We start from the raw sequence: 21,056 nt of genomic DNA, 5'->3' as shown, positions 1-21,056 counted from the left end.
CTTCCTCATGTCTTGATGCCTTGAAGTTTCGGCATAGACTAGCTTTTATTTGTTTTAGCTTCTTAGAATACTCTTAGTTTAGTAATTTGATCATAGATGTTCTTGTGGTGATGACTTCCAGATTTTGGGGAAATAATAGATGTTGAATTTTAGAAGTTATTGAATTGTCTTTTATTAATGAGTTTAAGTCTTCCGCATTGCTTTATGTTGATATTAAATTGAAATGTTAAGGTTTAGATTGGTCGGTTCGCTCACATAGGAGGGTAAATGTGGGTGCCAGTCGCGGCTCGGTTTTGGGTCGTGACATTTGCGAAACAACTGAATGCCTAAATGCTAATGTAAATTCTACTAAATCTAAAATATAAAAACAAATCATAAACAAAGATAAAAAAAAATTGTTTAAAATACTAAAAATCCGAAATACATAAATATTTGATGAGTATGTGAACAAACTCACATAGAAATTTGAAAAATGACGGAAGATCCTCAATACACACAATCCAAAAATTCAACATAATGTGTGATTTTGAAAACAAAATCTCGCAAAATAAATGATGACTTCGAAAATACCTTTATCAATTGAGAGATTTCTTGATTAATTGATAGATTTGAACAAATTGGTATGAACTTGAATGATTAGTTCTTCTTCAACAATGAAAGAGAATAATGGTGAAATTTTGATGAAAGAAAAAAAAAGTGAATGATGGAAATGGTGAAAACTGAAAAATTGATGAAAGAGAAAAAAAAAATTGAAAAGTGAAAGATGAAAAATAAATTTAACTGTATTAAGAAGAAGTGTAAATGGATAGTGGATGTAGAATTTGATTCAATGATGGATTGTTTTGAGAAATAAAATTTGGATACAAATTACTTTTTGAAATATTGACATTTTGACATTTTCAATAATTTTTTTCAAAGTGTAGGTGTTTTTACTAATTAAGTTAGAAGTTGTAATTAATTTACTAATTTTCTATTATATATATATATATATATATATATATATATATATATATACCAAGTACTCGGAAGCAAATCCCGCAAATAATATAAATAATTTATAGGAAAGAAGAATATAATGCAAGAAATTTTGATGTAAATGTAATAAATAAATTAGGCGGGAAGCAGATCATGTGTTAGATAAAGCAAATTATTAATTGAAAATAGATCATGTGTTAGATGGAGCAAATAATTAATTGAAGATAGGTGCCAATACCAACCATATGAAATAAAGGCAATAAAAAGATAGATTAGTAAAGTAAAGAAAAAAAAAAGAGTCTAAAAATTAAAATTTGATGTTATTATCAAATCAACTTTAAAGACTACAAAGAGGAGAGCAAACTCTCACCTAAGTCTTCTTATGAGAAAGAGAACATTGTTTGGAAGAAAAGCAATGTGTCTCATAGAGTATTCTCTTCGTTTCATTTTATATGTCAGCTTTTACTTTGTATTTGTATTAAAGAAAAAGGGTTAAAAATATTTTTCAATTTTATTTTATTAATTAAATATGCCTTTACCGTTAAAATAAACTTATTTTTATCCTTACCGTCTACAAACTTGTCACATGTACCCTTCAATTAGATGAAAAAATTCTAAATTAACAAAAACTATATATATATAATTAAGTTGAGTAAAAATAAACAAATTAAAATGAAAATGTTTTTTTTATATATTTATATATGTGGATAACTTTTTTCTCCAAGTAGATATTCTATCCATTTGATTCCAAACATACTGTAGAACATTGCAATTCGTTTACGCCTTATTGGTCCTCACAGTTTCCCAAATAGTTTTTTCTTATCTTACCTTCACTTTTATTATTATTGGGATAATGCAAAAAATAAATAAATATCATTAAATAAGTTTGACTGAGTGAATAATAGTATCAAAAAGAAATAATTTAGATGTGCTACTGATAATTTCACTATTATTTAGGGGTATCTTTATATTTTACTCTTCATTTAATTTTATCGCTTAATCTAATTACACATGAACTTCAAGAAATGAAGAAAATAATTTAGGATTTATAATTTTAAATATTTAATGATATTACTGTTACTATAAAAATATTTAAATTATTTTAAATATAAAAATACAATTCTTTTTAATGTAATATAAAATAGATCAATAGAATAAGATCTTTTGTCTTACTCAAAAGGGCGCCCTTAGCTTCAATTTATATAACATAATATGAATTAATAAAAAATTGAATGTTTTATTTAAAATCTGCAGGTTTAAAATATCAATACATTATGTGATCGATAAAATATTTCATTAAGTGCCAAAAAAGTGTAAAGTTAATAGTCCTTAATATTATTAACACAAAATATTTTCTTTATTTTAAAACAAATTTAATTATTTGCTCTATTTCATTTTATGTGAGCATTGTTTTTACTTTATCACAAAAAAGTCACATACTTTTTTTATTCTATCCAAAATAATGACACATTACGAAAATCGTTAATAAATTTGTTTTAAAATATGGTTTGAACCGTAAATTTCAACCACCTTCGATCATCCTTTTTTTTTAAAAAAAAAAATTATCACTTAAATAGTATCAGATAAATTAAAATCAAAAGGAGTAATAATTTAATTTTAAATTCCTCATTATATCTGTCATAAAATGATTTCTGGACATTATAATTTCTATGACTTGTGTAAATTATGAAACATACAAATATAAATTCTACTTTATTTTCTTAGAGGTGTGTTCAATCAAACACGTTTATCTAAATTAAAAGGAAAAAGGATTAATTTTGACCGAAATTATTATTACGATATTAAATTTTATGAAAGATCTTTTATCATACTATTTAATAGTGTGTTTTAAAGGTATATATGTGCTCACGCGTACACGTTATTATTTATAATAATGTAATATCTATGATATTTATGCTGACACATATATACCTTTAAAATACACTATTAAATCATGCAAGGAACTAAAAGATCATTTTTAAACATCTGATATATTTCAGACTTTTTCCTAAATTAAAACGAAGAAAATAATATAATTTTGAGTGGATATTTTTTCCTCATTACAACGGTAACCTTAATCTTAATATACAAAGACCAACAACTATCTAAAGTAGTGCATACTGCACACAAAGTCTATATAAACTTTGTAGTCTCCCTATTAACCTTTCTATTGTTTTTTCTAGACTTCTCGTGAAGAACTAATTTTTTTTTCTATTTCTCGTGACTCTTTTTTAGTGTTTTACTTTTTATCACCACACAAAAAGAGTCATATTGAACTCATTTTGAAACAACAAAGAGAAGAAAAATATTGCCCATGGCTCAGCAAATACATGTTGTAGTTTTATTCATGTTGGCTTGTTTGTTTACAACTTCATATTCTTATCAATTTACTGTTGGTGGTAAAGATGGTTGGGTCCTTAACCCTTCTATTGATTACAACACTTGGTCTCAACATATGAGATTTATAATCAACGACTCTGTTCGTAAGTCTTAACATGTCTCTTTATTTTTTTGATTGAAGAATTCGAACAATATAATTGGTAAACGAGTTTTTTCTATATGTAACATTATTTGATACTTTCTTTTCTTTTTTTGTGTGGTTTTTTAGTGTTTAAGTATAAGCAAGGAGCAGATTCTGTGTTGGAGGTGAGTAAGGATGATTATGATAAGTGCAATACTGGAAATCCAATTAAGAAAATGGAGGATGGAAACTCGATTTTCACGTTGGATCGGTCTGGTCCTTTTTACTTTATCAGTGGGAACAAAGATAACTGTGATAAAGGCCAAAAGTTGCAAATTGTTGTGATTTCTGCTAGGAATCAAGGTAAACCACCACAAACTCCGGCACCGGGAGTTGCTCCACCTAGTAATGGATCAACTACACCACCATCTACTCCTTCTGGAGGTACGCAGAATCAGAATTTTCATTTTATTCCCGTTCAATTTTACGTGATTTAGTTGACATCTCCTATATGGTTTGCGAGTTATTGCATCTAAGGGTAAAATTACATGATTCGATTGAGAACTTACGTGATTAATGCAGGCTCAACTCCGGCAGCTGCTCCGTCTAAAGGATCGTCTACACCGGGTACACCGTCGTCACCTTCAGCTAATGCTCCGGCGGGGTCATCTACACCGGGTGCATCGTCACCTAATGGAGCACCTGTATCTACTCCTGCAGGTAAATGTAGAATTTCGATTTGATAGATTCAACGTTTAATTTCGTTCGATTTTTAACGTATTGAACGTAAATTGAATCATATAGTTTATCTATTTGTTCAGGTAAATCACCAACCTCATCACCTACACCTTCCGGTTCAACCGCATCTCCACCATCTCCTGCGACCGGAGGATCCGTAGCTCCGGCAATGTCTCCGGTAGCAAATGGACCGTCAACTAGTACTCCAGGTTCTTCTTCACCTGTAGCAGGCGGACCATCGTCTGGAAGCGGTATTGCACCGTCGGCAGGCGGACCATCTGGAAGCGCTATTGCACCGGCGGCAGACGGACCAACAGTAAGTATGTCACCGGGACCATCGGCAGGAGGACCATTGGCAGGCGGACCATCGGCGGGAGCACCGGGAAGTAGTGCTTTAGGTCCCGGCGGCAGCAATACTCCGGCGGACATCAATTCGCCAGCTGGCGCACCAGAAAACCCAAATTCATTTGCAGTGAAGGCATTTACTCCATCAGTTGTACTTGTGTCAGCCGTTTCACTCGTTTTAACTGTGACTTTAGCAGAATTTATTACTTTACCTTAGGGTAAAATTATTAGATATTATATTTAATTTGTGTTTTTTTCTTTTTTTTTCTTTTTTTTTGGTTACTGTATTTTGTTTTTAATTTCTTGAATAATTCGGAGATTATTGGCGTGTTTTTAGATATACAATAGATGTATTTAATTTTTATCTTTTTGCTTTTAATTTTTGTGGGTGAGACTTAAAATTTGAATTTATGTATACCCGTTTAATTCTGGTTTTTGTTTTTGTTTTGTTAGAGAACATTTATAGAGAATTTTTAAATCATGCACAAATATAACTTATCATCCTTTTTATATAAAAAAGAATTCTATTTAAGTTTTGGCGATCGATTTACGAAGGTATTAAGTGTTTCCTCCTTCAAAAATTGAATTGTCTACCAACAATCCAAATGTTTGAAAGTGAGACTTTTTCCTTCGTTTTTATTGTCTAAATCAAAATCTCTATACACATCGTCATAATCATTCAGAATTATCTCTTCTAAATATCTTCGTTTAAAAATTTATAGAAAAAATGATTTTTAAAACAAAACAAAAAAATATAAATAATCTTCATCTAAAAGAAATTAAAAAAACGACAAATTATTTGACGTGTACTTAAAAATATCGCTCAAGTATAACTTTTCCCGATGCTATAGAAATTCTAATAAAGTCAAAGTCATGCAATACGTTCCAAATATAAATTTATTAACGTACGGATGTGAAGTCGTCTCTTTTCTTCGTTTACTTATTATGTGCGTAAACTTTGGTGTAATAATAATAATAAGATGACTTAAATTTTTGAAGTGGTTTTTTTCATTTATCTTAAAATAAATATCATCTTAATAAAAATAATAGAGGGAGTATTAATTTTTGTTGACTAGCCTTCCAAAAATTAATGTGATTTATTACTGATATAAATAGTCTAACTACAAAAAAGGGTGCAGTATGAAACTGCTCCATCTGTCACAAAGTTTTGAAATTTAATGTTTTCGAAAAAATTAAAGTGAACATTGTTATTTGGGAAGGTATTATTCATTTTCATTTTTATTTATTTATCGTCTTTATTAAAAATATAATTGATACTTATTTCTTTCGGACTTCATATGATTATTAAAAATATAATTGATACTTACTTCTTTCCGACTTCATATGAAGTTTCTTTCTATAAATAGCTGAAGTACAATATTTGTCATTTTATAAAATTTATATATAAATTATCATATTTTATCTATTATACTCTTGATAGAATAATTACTTAATTTTGTCTTTTGTTAACAAAATTAACTTAAGAAAATATTAAATAAAAATAGAAGGGTAAAATTATATCATATCTTTATGCAAGTACAAAGTAAAAAGATGACATATAAAATGAAACGAATAAAGTAATATATGTACTCCATTGAAATTATTATCTCGAGAGTTATTAGATTTGAAAATATATAATCACTTTATCATTTTAATTAATCAGGTAGTATATCATTTTACTTGTTCGCTACATTTTTACTTGTTTAGTTTTGAAAAAAATTTAAAAAAAATTTATTTTTTAATTTTTAATTTTACTCTTATTACTCTATTAATAATAATTATTTATTAAAGTATTAATTTATTACATTTAAATGGTGATGTGATAAATTGTCTAATTGATCCTCGTGTCAAATAAATTGGAAGGGGGATAAACTTTTTCTCCATGGAAGGTGCTAATCAATTTCTCCATGCCACTTGTTGGTTGGTAAGTAGTTACATTAATTAGCCTATACATTGATTTTTCATAAATTATTTTTTTGATGTCTTGATATTTATATTAGAGTTCGATTATTTTGAATACGTGTCATATTGTGCTTCATCCGGAGGAAGCGCTCTCTAAAAAAATTCGTATATTAGAGTTCGATTATTTTGAATACGTGTCATATTGTGCTTCATCCGGAGGAAGCGCTCTCTAAAAAAATTCGTACCTATAAATTCTTTAATTAAGAGAAAATCGATTTTATAATTCACTACACCAGTGATATAATTTTTGCATTCACTTCTCTACTTATCCTATCTTACTATTGTATGAATTGATGTATTTTGTTATAATTTCCATTTAAACATAAGAAAGTACATTTTAAACAAATTGGTAAGCAATGTGGGTTATAGACTAGGTTGATATAGAGTGACGGATTCAAAAATTTAATTAAGAGAGCTAGAAAAGAAATTTGGACTTGAGATTTTCAGAAAATTTTACTGAAATTTCTGACGGATGAAACAGTCTTTATATAAAATTTTAAAAAATACTTTATATATACAATATAATTTATGCATCTAGATAACTTCTTTTAATAAGAATATATGCTACTTGCTTATAATGGAATTTGATATTCCTACTTATGTGGTGGAACTTGGATTTTAACTATATATTAATATGAGATTAATCTTTAAAAGAATTATCAAATCCATGAAACTTGACAATTCAAGGAGAATCCAATTCTCTGCAGCATAAAAAGGTACTACAAAGCATTTATAAATGAAAAAAGAATTTTTGTTAATTAAAAGTAGGAAGTAAAAAAAATATTTTTAAAAAAAGTTAAGTAAAAGTCTAAAACATTTATTTTACTTTAGCAAGGAACATAAGTAAAAGTAGAAAAGCACTAAAGAAATGCCCTTTTTTTTTCTGTATTATTAATTGTCTCAAATGAAAGTGGGTGCCAATAAGATCTTTTCCAAAAATATAAACCCCCACCTAACACCCTTTACACTAAATTTGGATTTCAAAGGGTATTTATTTTTGTTGTCTATCGATTTGAATTTGAAGTTTATCAATTTAATTTATCGGTTTTAATTTATAGATATATTAAACTATTATATAATCATTAAGATATCGTCTCATTAGTTTGTCGTTATTGATCGTTATCGATTTGACCATTAAGATTTGATAATAATTTATTTTTTTGAAAATCACTTAGAATAAGGTGACAAATCAAAATAAATATGTACACATGAGTTGACAAATCACATTTTGCTCAAAAGCAAATATTGTCATATTATAAAATAACCGAGAGTTTGAGACAATAAAAAATAAAAGTATGAAATTAAAATCTAAGTCAAGGACTTAATATACCAAATGGTATAAATCTAATTATTTAATTTACTATCCGGTTATCGGTACTTAACATGTTAAGAATAAACTGCAAACTGTTAAAAACGGATAATTCGATAATCATAAAAAATCAAAACCATTACTAAAACTGCTAATCCAGTAACCATTACCGACAAATCAATAACTTTTTTTTAGTTTAGGTTATCAATTTTGGTTCGATTTTAAACAACCCTAATATATATACTTACTCTGGAGGAGGAAAATATTGTAAATATTTTTTTTTGAGCCGTTTGGTAGTTGATTAGAGTTATGTATTTATTAATAGTGCAGGATTTAATTATAAGTGAATCCTCTATGTATTATTTTATGCAGATATTAGCTATGCAAAAATTAGTTATTTATGTGTTGGTTATTCCATCTTTTATCCGACATAAAATTAGTACATAGTTTCCTCCATGAATTATAAGTTATGAAGATTTCTAAATTATTATTCGAACGTCGTATTATTTTATACATAAATAATTTATTTCCTATTTACCTACCAAACATTGTTAATATTAAATTTTCAAATAAAATTATTTTTATTTTATTTTCATGACCAAACGTCTGAACTAGACAAATGGCTCATATATTTATTTATAACGAGAAGCAATAATATCTTTGTACTCGATATGCATCCTTTCAATGATTTGGACATTGCAATGAGACTGAGTTTGTTACACATGGTAGCAACAAGGTCCATAGAGTTACTAACATCAACTTTACAAGTGGACAAATATAAACAAAAATAACTAATCTCGAAATTAGTTTTGGAATAAATCTATTCCACATTTTATTAAGATAAAATTATTGAATAATTTATTTTGAAATTAGTATTTTACAATTATAATATTATTTTTAATTTTATATCAACAATGAAATTCCAATTTTTTGAATAATTAATTCTAAAATAATTCAACATTAAATAATTTATTTTCGATCAAACGAGTGTATGCGTATAGGGCGTCTCGACTTGCCGACTTGTCATAAATGATACCCTTTGACGTGTTCCTTCCTATTTGAAATGTCATACACTATTCATTCATCCATAACACAAAAAAAACAACAATGAGATGCATCAATCAACAAGAGGTCCCTATATGAAAGGGAGAATGCTTGTATATATGTAAACAAAATGACAAAAATGGTTCATTATGTTTGAGGCATGTTGTGAGTAAGTTTCTTGATTATGTGTTTGATAAAAAAAATTAGGTGAAAATAAGTGTTTAGAGATAGAGGCAGAGTCAGGATTTGAAAATTCTAGATCTTTTAAGATAATGACCTCTAAAATAATAAATTAATTATGAAATGAATTTTTTAAGACATGTTTGAACTAAGGAATTGGGTGATTTTTTCAGTTTTTTGTTTAGTGAAACCTTTACGGTATCCTTCATAGGGAGTTAGGGGAGCAGTACATACAATCTTTCTAAATTTTTTTAATAGATTTTTTGACATTTAAGGGGATAATTTACCGCAAATAGGTGATTTTCTAAGTTTTTTCGTGTGTGTTGGTCCTTGAATATTGTGGTGATATGATCTCCACATGAATTTTTTGCAAAACCTTTATGGTATGTTCCCGACGGAGGTGATGGAGTGGTACGCAAGTCTCACCATTTTTCATATTCCATTTTGGGCATTTAAGAACTAATTTACATGAATTAATTGAATGATTTTCTCAGGTTTTATGTGTGTTACCTATGAATATTTTTGTTATATGACTTTCAAATTATTTATTTGAAAAATCTAATATAGAACCTTCTATAAAGAGTTTGGGAGCAGTACGTACAATCTTACCATTTTTAGAGTTATTTTTGGCACTTTGGGGTTAATTTACAGGAATTAGGTGAGTCTCAATTTTTGGTGTGTGGTAACCCATGAATATTTTTGTGATATGATTTTGGATGATTTCTTTGTGGAACATTTATGAAAGCCTTTCAAGGCAGTTGGAGGAGCATTATGTATAGTCCCACCATTTTAAAGACATATTTTTTCGTGTAGGGGCCAACTTTGAGAAATTATGCGATTTTCTTGATTTTTTTTTGTGTGTATTAGCCCATGGATGTTGACGTCTTCTGGCGCTCGGAATTAGGCTTTTCTCTAAAAACTTTATGAGAACCTCCGTAATGAGTTGGGAAGCGTTGAGTATAATCTATAATTTTTAAGACATATTTTTTCATTTAAGGGCCAACTTTGAGGAATTACGTGATTTCTTGGATTTTCGTGTGTATTAATCCATAAGTATTTCTCCCGAACCCATTACAGAGCGTTGCGTGTGTAAGACCACACGTACTTCTGCCCTAACTCATTATGGAGGGTGTCGTAAATTATTTTCAAATGAATCGCTCGAAAACCTTTTCACCAAATTATTTATGAGCTATTATACATGAAAAATTGAAGAAAATCGCTTTATTCCTAATAAATGGCTTCTAAATGCCCAAAATGACGTGAATCATGGTGAGGTCATACATATTGCTCCCCCAGCTTATTAGGTGTGTCTTTGTGAATTACCTCCGAACGTTAACATGTGTTAAAAAATCAAAAGCACCTAAAAATAAGTTATCTAGACATCCTCAAAATATATCGGAAAATCATAGAAGAAAACAAATTTACTAGAACTAGAATGCTGATGTGATATTGTACTAATTAGTAATTAACATTATTGTTTACTAATAAACTCGATATTTTAAAAAAGAATGACAAAACCAGCATGTAAGCTGGGAAACATCTCATTCCTCCATTAATGGAGGTTGAGCCATTGACAGTGACAAACGAAGAAGAAGAAGAAGAAGTTTCTTTAGAATTGTTATCATATCTTGATCAATGTAATGTGTGTGTATATATACACAACAATGAACAACAAACTAACAGATTAAACAAATTAACAAAGTGTAGAAAATGTGACTTCTAACTAACTTTAACTAACTATAACTAACTAGCTAATTAGTAACTATCTCACTACTTAAGCTACTAACTAACTAGGCTAGTTTTATCACCCCTCCTCAAGTTGGAAGTAAGCTATTTACAGACAACTTGCTCAACAAACTAGTATGTTTGACCCCAGTTAAATCCTTAGTGAAGACATCAGCTAGCTGAGAATCTGTTGGAATGTATTGGAGTGTAATCAGCCCTTCTTGTAGCTTTGTCCTGACGAAATGGCAATCAACTTCTATGTGCTTAGTTCGTTCATGAAATATTGGATTCCTAGCAATGTGTACTGCTGCTTGGCTGTCACAAAACACATGTATTAGTAAGGACACTGTCATTGAGAGTTCACCAAGTAACCTTTCCAGCCACACTACTTCTCCCACCACTTGTCTTATAGCTCTGTATTCTGCTTCTGCTGAGGATAGTGACACTGTGGGTTGCTTCTTAGATTTCCAGCTGATAGGACTATCTCCCATGAGAACCAAATAACCACTCACAGACTTCCTTGAATCAGGACAAGAAGCCCAATCTGAGTCACAATAAGCACTAATAGTGACATCAGGCTTATCATTGATAAAAACTCCCAGAGTAGGATCATGTTGTAGATACCTGAGCACATGATAAGCTGCCTTTAGATGAGGTTCTCTAGGAGATTGCATGAATTGGCTAAGATGCTGGACACTGTATGCTATATCCAATCTTGTATTAGCAAGAAAATTAAGCTTTCCCACTAGTTTTCTGTAATAAGTAGGATCTGATAGTAGTTTACCTTCTGTGAGCCTCAGTTTTTCAGTAGGATCCAATGGTGAAGTGGTAGACTTGTAATGCATAGAATCAAATTCCTTCAAAAGATCAAGAGTGAACTTTCTTTGTGAAATGAGAACACCATCCTGTTTGTACAATATCTCTAATCCAAGAAAATAGTGTAATCTGCCTAAGTCTTTTATTCTGAATTTCTCATGCAAGAAGAACTTCAAAGACTCAATCTCCTTTATATCAGTGCCAGTTAAAATGATGTCATCAACATATACAGCCACAAACACTAAAGATTTGCCATCTTTCTTGTAAAACAGTGAGTAATCACTATCTGAATGAATGTAACCTTTTGAACAAAGGCTGGTGGCCAGCTTCTCATACCATTGTCTACTAGCTTGTTTTAAACCATATAGAGACTTCTTTAACTTGCAAACCATGTCATTACTATCCACTACTAATCCTGGGGGTAAAGCCATATGCATCTCTTCATTCAAATCACCATGTAGGAAGGCATTATTAACATCCAACTGATACAAGTTCCAACCTTTCTTAACTGCCAGTGAAATGAGTGTTCTGACTGTAGTCATTTTTACCACAGGTGAGAAAGTTTCATTGTAGTCTATCCCAGCTTGTTGAGTGTATCCTTTCACCACTAGTCTAGCCTTGTACCTTTCTATACTCCCATCTGCCTTATGCTTGATCTTATACACCCATTTACATCCAATAGCATTCTTTTCCTTTGGCATCTTAACTAGTTCCCAAGTGTTATTAGCATACAATGCATCAAATTCTTGTTTCATTGCTGCTTGCCAGGCTGGGTTCAGGATTGCCTCTTCATAAGATGTGGGTTCAATATCATGTGAAACATTATGAATCAACTGCTGACTCTCAGAACAAAGTGTGGAGAAACAGACATGATCAGGGTGATTTGTGAATGATATGAGTGACTGTTGAGTATCAGTAGTATTATTTATAGGTGAAGAGGATTGTAGCTTAGGTAATGAATAGGTGTAGTCTTTTAAGTACCTTAGAGGATGACAAGATCTGGTTGTTCTTCTAGGTGTAAGGGATGCACTATCAAGGACAGGCACATTTGATTCTATAGGAGATGCTGTGGATTCAGTTATAGGTGTAAGAACAGGTAGATTTGGTTCAATAGAAGATGTTGTAGATTCAGTTGTAGGTGTATTTTCAAATGTAGAATCTTGATCATAAGTGACTTCATCCAGTGTGTGGAAATTCAACATTTCATCATTAATAGAAGTAGTTGTTTTACTAGACATGCAAGGCAACTTATCAGAGTAATGAACAACTAGATGTAATACAGAATTAAAGCTGGAACCAGTAGGAGCAATAACAAAAGGAAGAACAGTTTCATAGAAAAGAACATCTCTAGACACATGAATTCTCTTGGTAGCCAAATTTAAGACCTTGTACCCTTTTGTATTAAAGGGATATCCAATGAAAATGTGAGGCACAGCCCTTGGTTCAAATTTGTCTTTATGAGTCTTTAAAGTAGTTGGAAAGCAAAGGCATCCAAAATTTCTAAGATGTGAATAGACTGGTTTCTTTTTATACAACAGTTCATATGGATTTTCCTTGAAGTAGTTTAGTAGGCAATCTATTAATCAAATAAGTGGCAGTCAGCACACATTCTCCCCAATATCTCATAGGCATTTTTGATTGAAATAACAGTGCTCTTGCTGTCTCAAGAAGGTATTTGTGTTTCCTTTCTACTACTCCATTTTGTTGTGGTGTGTAAGGACATGTTTTCTGATGTATTATGCCTTTCTCTTGGAAGAAACATGTTGCCTCAGAACTTGAGAATTCTAAGCCATTATCAGACCTGATGGTTTTTAATTTAGTATGAAATTGATTTTCTATTAAAGATATGAAAGCTTTTATAGTATGTAGAGCATTACTTTTACACCTAAGAAGCTGTGTCCAAGTGGCTCTACTGTAGTCATCTACCATAGTTAAGAAGTAGTGATATCCATCATGTGTTTGTACATTATAGGGTCCCCATAAATCAACATGCAATAGTTCAAATATTGAACTAGTTGCAGTGACACTTTCTGCAAATGGCATTCTAGTTTGTCTAGCCATTGGACAAATTGTGCATGTAAAAGGTTGCTTGTTAGAAAACTTTAAAGGAATAGTAGATATATTTTTCATTTTTACAAAAGGTACATGTCCTAATCTAGCATGCCATAAGAATTCATTGCCTTGACTGACAGAAAGATTAGCAGCTGAACTTGAAATATGATCAATAGAACAGGCTTCTTTATTGATTGTATGAGAAGGTTTTATACATGGTAATGAAGACCTTTTACAGTAGTTAAGAAGAGAAATAGATTGACACTTTTGATGAGAAGTAGTATTATCATTTGTAGATAGAATGTGACACTTTGGACAAAAGAAATACAAACCATTCTTTGCCTTACCAAGTGCCAGAGGGCTCTTCAGAGAAAGGCCCTGCAGTAAACAAGAACCATTGTTAAAACGGACTACTCCTTTGAGTTGATTAGCTAAACAATAGACTGATATTAAGTTGAACTTGAAGCTAGGTATGTACAACACTTTATACAGAATTAATGTTGAATTCAAACACACATCACCAAATTCAGTCACTTTAACTTTGTATCCATTTGGTAAGGTGATTAGGAAGGGATATGGTAGAGTCTTAAGGTTTGTGAGATTGTCTTTTGTGAAAGTCATATGATGAGATGCTCCTGAATCAATGATCCAAGAGCCAGCAGTCAATTTATCACATTTACATGACAAATCACCTATCTTACTGATTGAAGAGTATCAAGCAAGTATACCTGCTAGGCTTGCAGCTCCACTTGACATATTGTTTGAGTAATCAGATTCATTCCCAACATGCAAAGTTCCAAGTAGATTGAGTAATTGTTCATATTGGCCCTTTGACAAATTCACTGGTACTTGTTTTCCCTGCTCAAAATTCTCTTCACATTGACTACTATCACCTTCAGAAGTGTGTACATTTGCTGCAGATCCTTTGCCTCTTCCTCTTGGATTGCTTGTGTTGGTTGGGTAACCATGGAGTTTGTAGCACCTGTCTTTGACATGTCCAGATCGTTTGAAATAGTCACAAAACATGTTTGATCTATTTCCAGTATTAGAACTCCCTCTAAAAGCATTATTGTTGTTGTAAGCAGTGTTGTTATAGTTCCCATTACCCCTACTTGTACTTCCTCTGTAAGAACTAGAATTAGTTGCATTATTTTGAGATGACACAGAGGCATTCAGTGAGGTAGACTCCAAAGCCATATGGTTTATAGGCTTCATTTCCCTTTGGCTTTCTTGCTGTGATAGAATAGCAAATGCTTGTGCCATTGTAGGTAAAGTGGACATCATAAGAATGTTCCCTCGCACAGCAGTATACATTTCATTTAGCCCCATTAGAAAGTGTATGAGCCTTCTATCTTGCTCAGCCTTATACATTTTCACCTTTCCTCCACAAGTACACACACAACTACACTGTGAGTTTACATCAATTGCACTCATCTCCTCCCATAATCTCTTCATTTTTGTATAATAACCAGTGACATCTAAAACACCTTGTACCAAATCATTTATTTCCTTTTGCAATTGATACAATTTGCATCCATTAGTCTGATCATATCGATCTTCCAATTCCTCCCACAATTCCTTAGCATTAATCACATACTGTAGGCTATCTCGCAACTCTGGGGAGAGGGAATTTAGGATCCAAGATGTCACCATATCATCACATCTTTCCCACTGCATGAATGATGGATCTGTAAAGCTTGGCTTCACTATCTTACCATTAATAAATCCAGTTTTGCTCTTAACAGACAAAACTCTGAGAACTGCTCGTCTCCATGATCTATAGCTAGTTCCATCAAACACCACAGGAAGCAAAGTAGAAGCAGCATTCTCAGATGGATGTAGATAGAAAGGACTGTTGAAATCTGGTCGTTTCAAAGAGTTATTGTTGTTCGCATCAGTTGAAGTATCACCCATGGAAATAGCTTTACAAAAAACAGAATGTAACAAATGGAAGCTGACGAATTAACAAGAAGCAGGCAAAGAAATGAAAACAAAGAGATCCAATCAAGGGATCGACTTGAACAAGAGAAATCAATGAATTGATTAATAGCTAGATCAAGAGATCTAGTGTGAGCAACCTTGCTCTGATACCATGACAAAACCAGCATGTAAGCTGGGAAACATCTCATTCCTCCATTAATGGAGGTTGAGCCATTGACAGTGACAAACGAAGAAGAAGAAGAAGAAGTTTCTTTAGAATTGTTATCATATCTTGATCAATGTAATGTGTGTGTATATATACACAACAATGAACAACAAACTAACAGATTAAACAAATTAACAAAGTGTCGAAAATGTGACTTCTAACTAACTTTAACTAACTATAACTAACTAGCTAATTAGTAACTAACTCACTACTTAAGCTACTAACTAACTAGGCTAGTTTTATCAAAGAATGATCTCTTTTTCTTTTTAGTCTGTTTTAAAAAGAATGACCTCAAATTTTTTTTATTTTAATTTCAGCTTTCCACGTGACATGCCGCATGTTTAAGACCACAAGATTCAGAAAGTACTTTTTACACTATTAAACTCCATGTCAAATCAAACCAGGTTATTCTTTGTGAAATAGATAGAGTTGTTATTTGCAAAAGCCATCATAATAGTTGAAGATGAAAAGCTTTCGTAAAGAAAAAGAACATAAAACCCACCAAATAATGTATTACAATATATGAGACTGTTGTTTTCTTAATTAGAGGTCTTAGGTTTGAGACTGAAGTATGACAAAACTCCTTATACGAAATACTTTCATACGAAATGAAGCCCTATGTATTAAGAATTCGAATTAATCAAATTCCAATACAAATTAAGAAAGCAAAAAATAGCATATGAAACTAATTCATTTTCTCAAATATGTGGCATTGGTTAGTTCACAAGAAGAAAATATCCCAAACCTTAAAGTAGAACTTTCCACCCACAAGCCTCAGCCACACGGTTTTTCTTTTCCTCGTCCATTTCTGTTTTGTTGTGCCAACGCAGATTTTGTGAATTTAATAAAATTTAATATTTTTTGGATCGATTTATATATTTTAATCGAACTGAACGAACTAAACAAGATATTTTAATCAACTTAAACTTAAATAAATTAAACGAGTTATAATTTCATATCTAATTTTGTCGACTATGCTCAATGTCTTTACGTGCCTACTAAGTTTAAGTTCAACGTGTATATGCATTAAATTTGGAAGTAGGGACGATAGAAAATGTTGACTGCTGACTAATTGTTTAACATCGACAATTGACAACTTGGCCAAATTTAAAAGTTCTTATTGTCGGCAAATTAAATAATTGTGTGTGTATGTGTTATTATAAAAATAAATTTATTATTTTTATTTGATCTTTAACAATAATGATAGTACGAGAGATATATTTGGGTTCTTGAGATTGAAAAGATATTAATTTGTAGGGTTTAATATTCATTCCCAACTCAAATAGTTTGAAATGTGATAAAAGATCACAACATCCATGTAAAAATATAATTGAAAAACTATATGAATTGGACAAAACCCAATACATTAGTGGTGATTGAAACCACAATCCAAAATAATTACATGAATGTAAATGACCGTTGTGCTATTCACTGAACCACTGTTGATATCATCGTATTATATATACTTTGATGGTATCTATATGATGATATTTGTAATTCTGGTAGTATTAAGTAGTAATTGAGCAGTCTTTACACTGAAACGTTTCATCTTTCTCCTCGATGTCATCAGAAAATATTAAGAAATAATTAAATAGTGTTTTCACTTAAACGTTGCATCTTTCTCTTTGATAACATCAGAGTGTGTGTGTATATAAATATATATACTTTTATGGTATCAAAAAAAGTAATAGTTAAAAACAAGAGGTATGAATAAGAAAGGTAGACGCTTGTAAATAGTTTTCCTTTTTCTTTAGAGCAACTTTCACATATAGCAAACACAAAATTCATATTTGTATGTTATAAAAAAGTTTGTATAATTGCGCTCCATTGCAAACATGCTATGACTAAGCTATTTCGCTATACATATATACAAAAGAAGCAATTGTATAATCGTTGGCTCCTCTTTCAGATTTGTATAATTACGTTGACACGCCATTTGTATAAATGGTTGTCAGTTTCTCGTTTGTATAAATCGTTGGCATCCTCTTAATTCAATTTCATGTTTTTGTTATCTGTATAAAGTTTAAATTTTTATAAAATTGAATCGAAATAAAACGTTTGTATATCAAATATCGCTCTCTCTCTCTCTCTCTCTCTCTCTTGCTTTATACAAACATAAATTATACGTCGTATTTTGTATAATTTGTGTTTGTATAAAGCGAGAAAGAGAGAAAAACAAAAGAGAACTGGCAGGGGAATATTTGTATTGTATAATTATAAGTGTATAAGACGAAAATATATGTATTTGCATGTGTATATACAATTTTCTCTCGCTTTATACAAACAGAAATGCAATTTATACATTTCTGATTGTATAAAGCTAGAGAGGCAACGACAAAGGGAGCAAGCGAGAGAGCAAGGATGGCGAGCGAGAGTTTGAGAGAAAGAAACGACTGACAAACAATTTGTTACATAGCACAATTCAATCAAAATGTAATTATATCATTTAATTTAAATTAATAGTTTGTCATTATATATATATATTTTTTAAGTACTAAGTGAGTTTTTTACCTAATATAATTGCATTCATTGTGTAATCTCAAATATATTGGGCTAGTCCATTTTACAAAAGATGAGCCCACTTTATTTGTCTAAAATCCAAATAGCTATCAGTCGATTTTAAAGTCTAAATTTATGTCACGTGTTAGATAATATTCAATTAAATGAATCATTAAAATTATATCACGTGTCAAATGAAGTGGTAATCCAAATCAGATAAGACATTGAAATCATATCAAAATAGAGTGGTAATCAAAGTTTAAATTAATACGCTGTTGAAATCATATCATATGTCAAATGATGTGATACTCTCGATCAAATAAATGAACCAATGAAATCGTTTCAAGTGTACAAATGACATGTTCTGACCAATCAAATTGAAGCTTGTCACTGAATCAATGTGTTTGATCAAACCATACAACTACATCACCACTTTTTACAACGATAAATAAGGATTCATAATTCACAAAAAAGGAGAAATTAAGTAGAAGAAGTAAGAATCAAATATTAAAGCATAAAATAAATGAAATAATGCTTATAAAAATATGTTCAAATCATCACATGTGAGATTAAGAAAATTAGATCCTTAGCTTGTTATGTACTTCCTTTTTTTTGGCTCCAATATTACTTATACGAAATTGATAGAACAATAAACAAAGAGACGCATTTATCATTTTAAATGTCATGTTCTATATTTGTTAAAAGAAAATGGTTTAATAGGAAAATGGGGGTCAATCCATGAGCTTTTACCTATGGCAAAAATAATGAACACATCATGTGCTATGTAAAAAAGAAAAAAAGTAAAAGAAAACCTAGAAAAGATGGACAACATGATATACGATCTATAGTTTTGTTGATCAGAATTTACAGTGTAATTTATGAATTCACGTGAATTTGATATCTTTTCACTCAAAATTTATAATGTATTAAGTAATTTACTTAAACATCTATAAATATTTACTTGTAAACAAGATTTAGCACAAAGATTTAACATTCATAGAAATATATTTCAAGAGAGAAAATATATACTAGGTAATATAATCCTTGTAGTAGTTCAAAGATATGTGGTGCATCATTTATATTATGTTAATAATTTTGTAGATTCTTCATACAATTATTTAATTGAAATGATAGTATAGTCCAATGAAGCTTAATTATGATAAAAGTAACATTAATGCACTCAAATTATATCCTAAGGTAAAAAAAAAATGAGTATATATTTTGTCTAGATTTCTCCAATTATGAATATTTAATAGATATTTTCAAATAGAACCAAGACCGTCCGTTGATTTATCATTTAGCCCATACTTAGCACATTTGCCACCTCTTTATACTTACGTGATTTACTCTACATCACAAAAAATTCCCAAACCACAAGTTTGTAACTTAAAACACTCATCATGCTACAACATTAAACTTCACCCTCTTTCCTCTTTACCTTCACTCTTCCTTTCCTCATCTTTCACCTCAAAAGGAAAGGAGATCATAGAAAAACAAAAGTCGAGTTGATTTCACACCTCTTTACCTCGCGCTCACCCACATTGTTCCATTACAATCCGACCTAAAAGATGGCTACTAGGTCAAGATTGGCGGTCGTGCTCCTATTAACCCTAGCTATGGCCATGGTAGCAGAGTCATCGTTCTCACACTTAGACTCTACCACCATGGCCTTTAATGTTCAAGGGAGCAATGACAACAACATTGGACATGTTGGAGACATGTTGTTTGAGGATGAAGAGATGATGATGCCATCCGAATCAGCCCGTAGAACACTCGATGAGCGCGATCACATCGGTTATAGAGCGTTGAGGGCAAATAATATTCCATGCGATCAACGCGGTGCGTCTTATTATCAATGTAATCGTATGTCAAAAATTAATCCTTATAGACGTGGTTGTCAAAGAATTACTGGTTGTGGACGCACAAATAGTTAAAATTAATTAACGTATAAATGCATGCATCGAATATTAATATTAATATTCCATGCATGCATGCGTTAACGATAAAAATATATTTAGAAAAACATGAATTGGTAACTTCTTTTTTTTGATAAACTACTATATATATTTTTGTTTTAACTAAATTCGTAGAGAATGATATATTAAGAAGATTACCAACAAAGGAAATAAATTAACTTTTTATAAGTTTTTTTATTTCCCTTTCTGTTGTTTAAACTATACTGTATACCATCATTGAATATGATTTTTGTAATTTAAGTATATGGTGAAATAAATTACAGATTGTCATTTTTACTTTGTTTTCCTTTCGATTATTTTCAATTTTGTACATCTTATATAATTTATTATGTGTGTGCTTCATAGACTATTAGATCGATCAGTAATGGAAAAAATCGTACAATATAAACTAAAAAAAAAATAATTATACAAAAATTTGTGTATTTTCAGCATTTCAACAGGTTTGTAGTGTATTTCAAGAGTGAACATATTTTCTGCATTTTGTGTCTATTAGACTGAATTTAGGATTTCTCTGATAATTTTCCATTAATTGTTAATAATGGACTAAAATTAATTAAGGTTCACCTTATCGCCTACCAAGCTTAGCTACTTCATGATTTGTAGATGATCACCTAAATAATATTTATACGTAATTGTCTAATTAGTGTCGGTAAAATGAATCTATATTTTGGTAATCCGCTCAATCCACCTATATTTTAATGGGTTGAATGAGTGATTTTTTACCTTAATAAAATATGATTCAAACCCATATTATGGTATTCATAAGTTAAATATATTGACCCATTTTCAACCTGCTAAAATTTGACTCAACCTGTCAATTTACCACCA

General features: G+C 30.6%; 2 protein-coding genes across 2 annotated transcripts; both read left to right on the top strand.

Moving 5' to 3' along the window:
• Nucleotides 1–3,110: 3,110 nt before the first annotated feature.
• On the top strand, nucleotides 3,111–4,898 carry LOC107007405 (early nodulin-like protein 2). Its single transcript, XM_015206020.2, has 4 exons — nucleotides 3,111–3,458; nucleotides 3,584–3,880; nucleotides 4,019–4,156; nucleotides 4,258–4,898. The coding sequence occupies exons 1-4, from the start codon at nucleotides 3,290–3,292 to the stop codon at nucleotides 4,734–4,736; spliced, it is 1,083 nt and encodes a 360-aa protein (XP_015061506.1). The 5' UTR covers nucleotides 3,111–3,289; the 3' UTR covers nucleotides 4,737–4,898.
• Nucleotides 4,899–19,820: 14,922 nt separating this feature from the next.
• On the top strand, nucleotides 19,821–20,186 carry LOC107005973 (protein RALF-like 19). The gene has a single exon (XM_015204613.1). It carries the CDS (start codon nucleotides 19,821–19,823, stop codon nucleotides 20,184–20,186), a length of 366 nt encoding a protein of 121 aa, XP_015060099.1.
• Nucleotides 20,187–21,056: the final 870 nt, after the last annotated feature.

The sequence above is a fragment of the Solanum pennellii genome, chromosome 12 (assembly GCF_001406875.1).
Source record: "Solanum pennellii chromosome 12, SPENNV200".
Taxonomy (NCBI): domain Eukaryota; kingdom Viridiplantae; phylum Streptophyta; class Magnoliopsida; order Solanales; family Solanaceae; genus Solanum; species Solanum pennellii.
The sequence above is the reverse complement of the archived record's forward strand: the minus strand, read 5'-3'. Positions and strand labels throughout refer to the sequence as shown.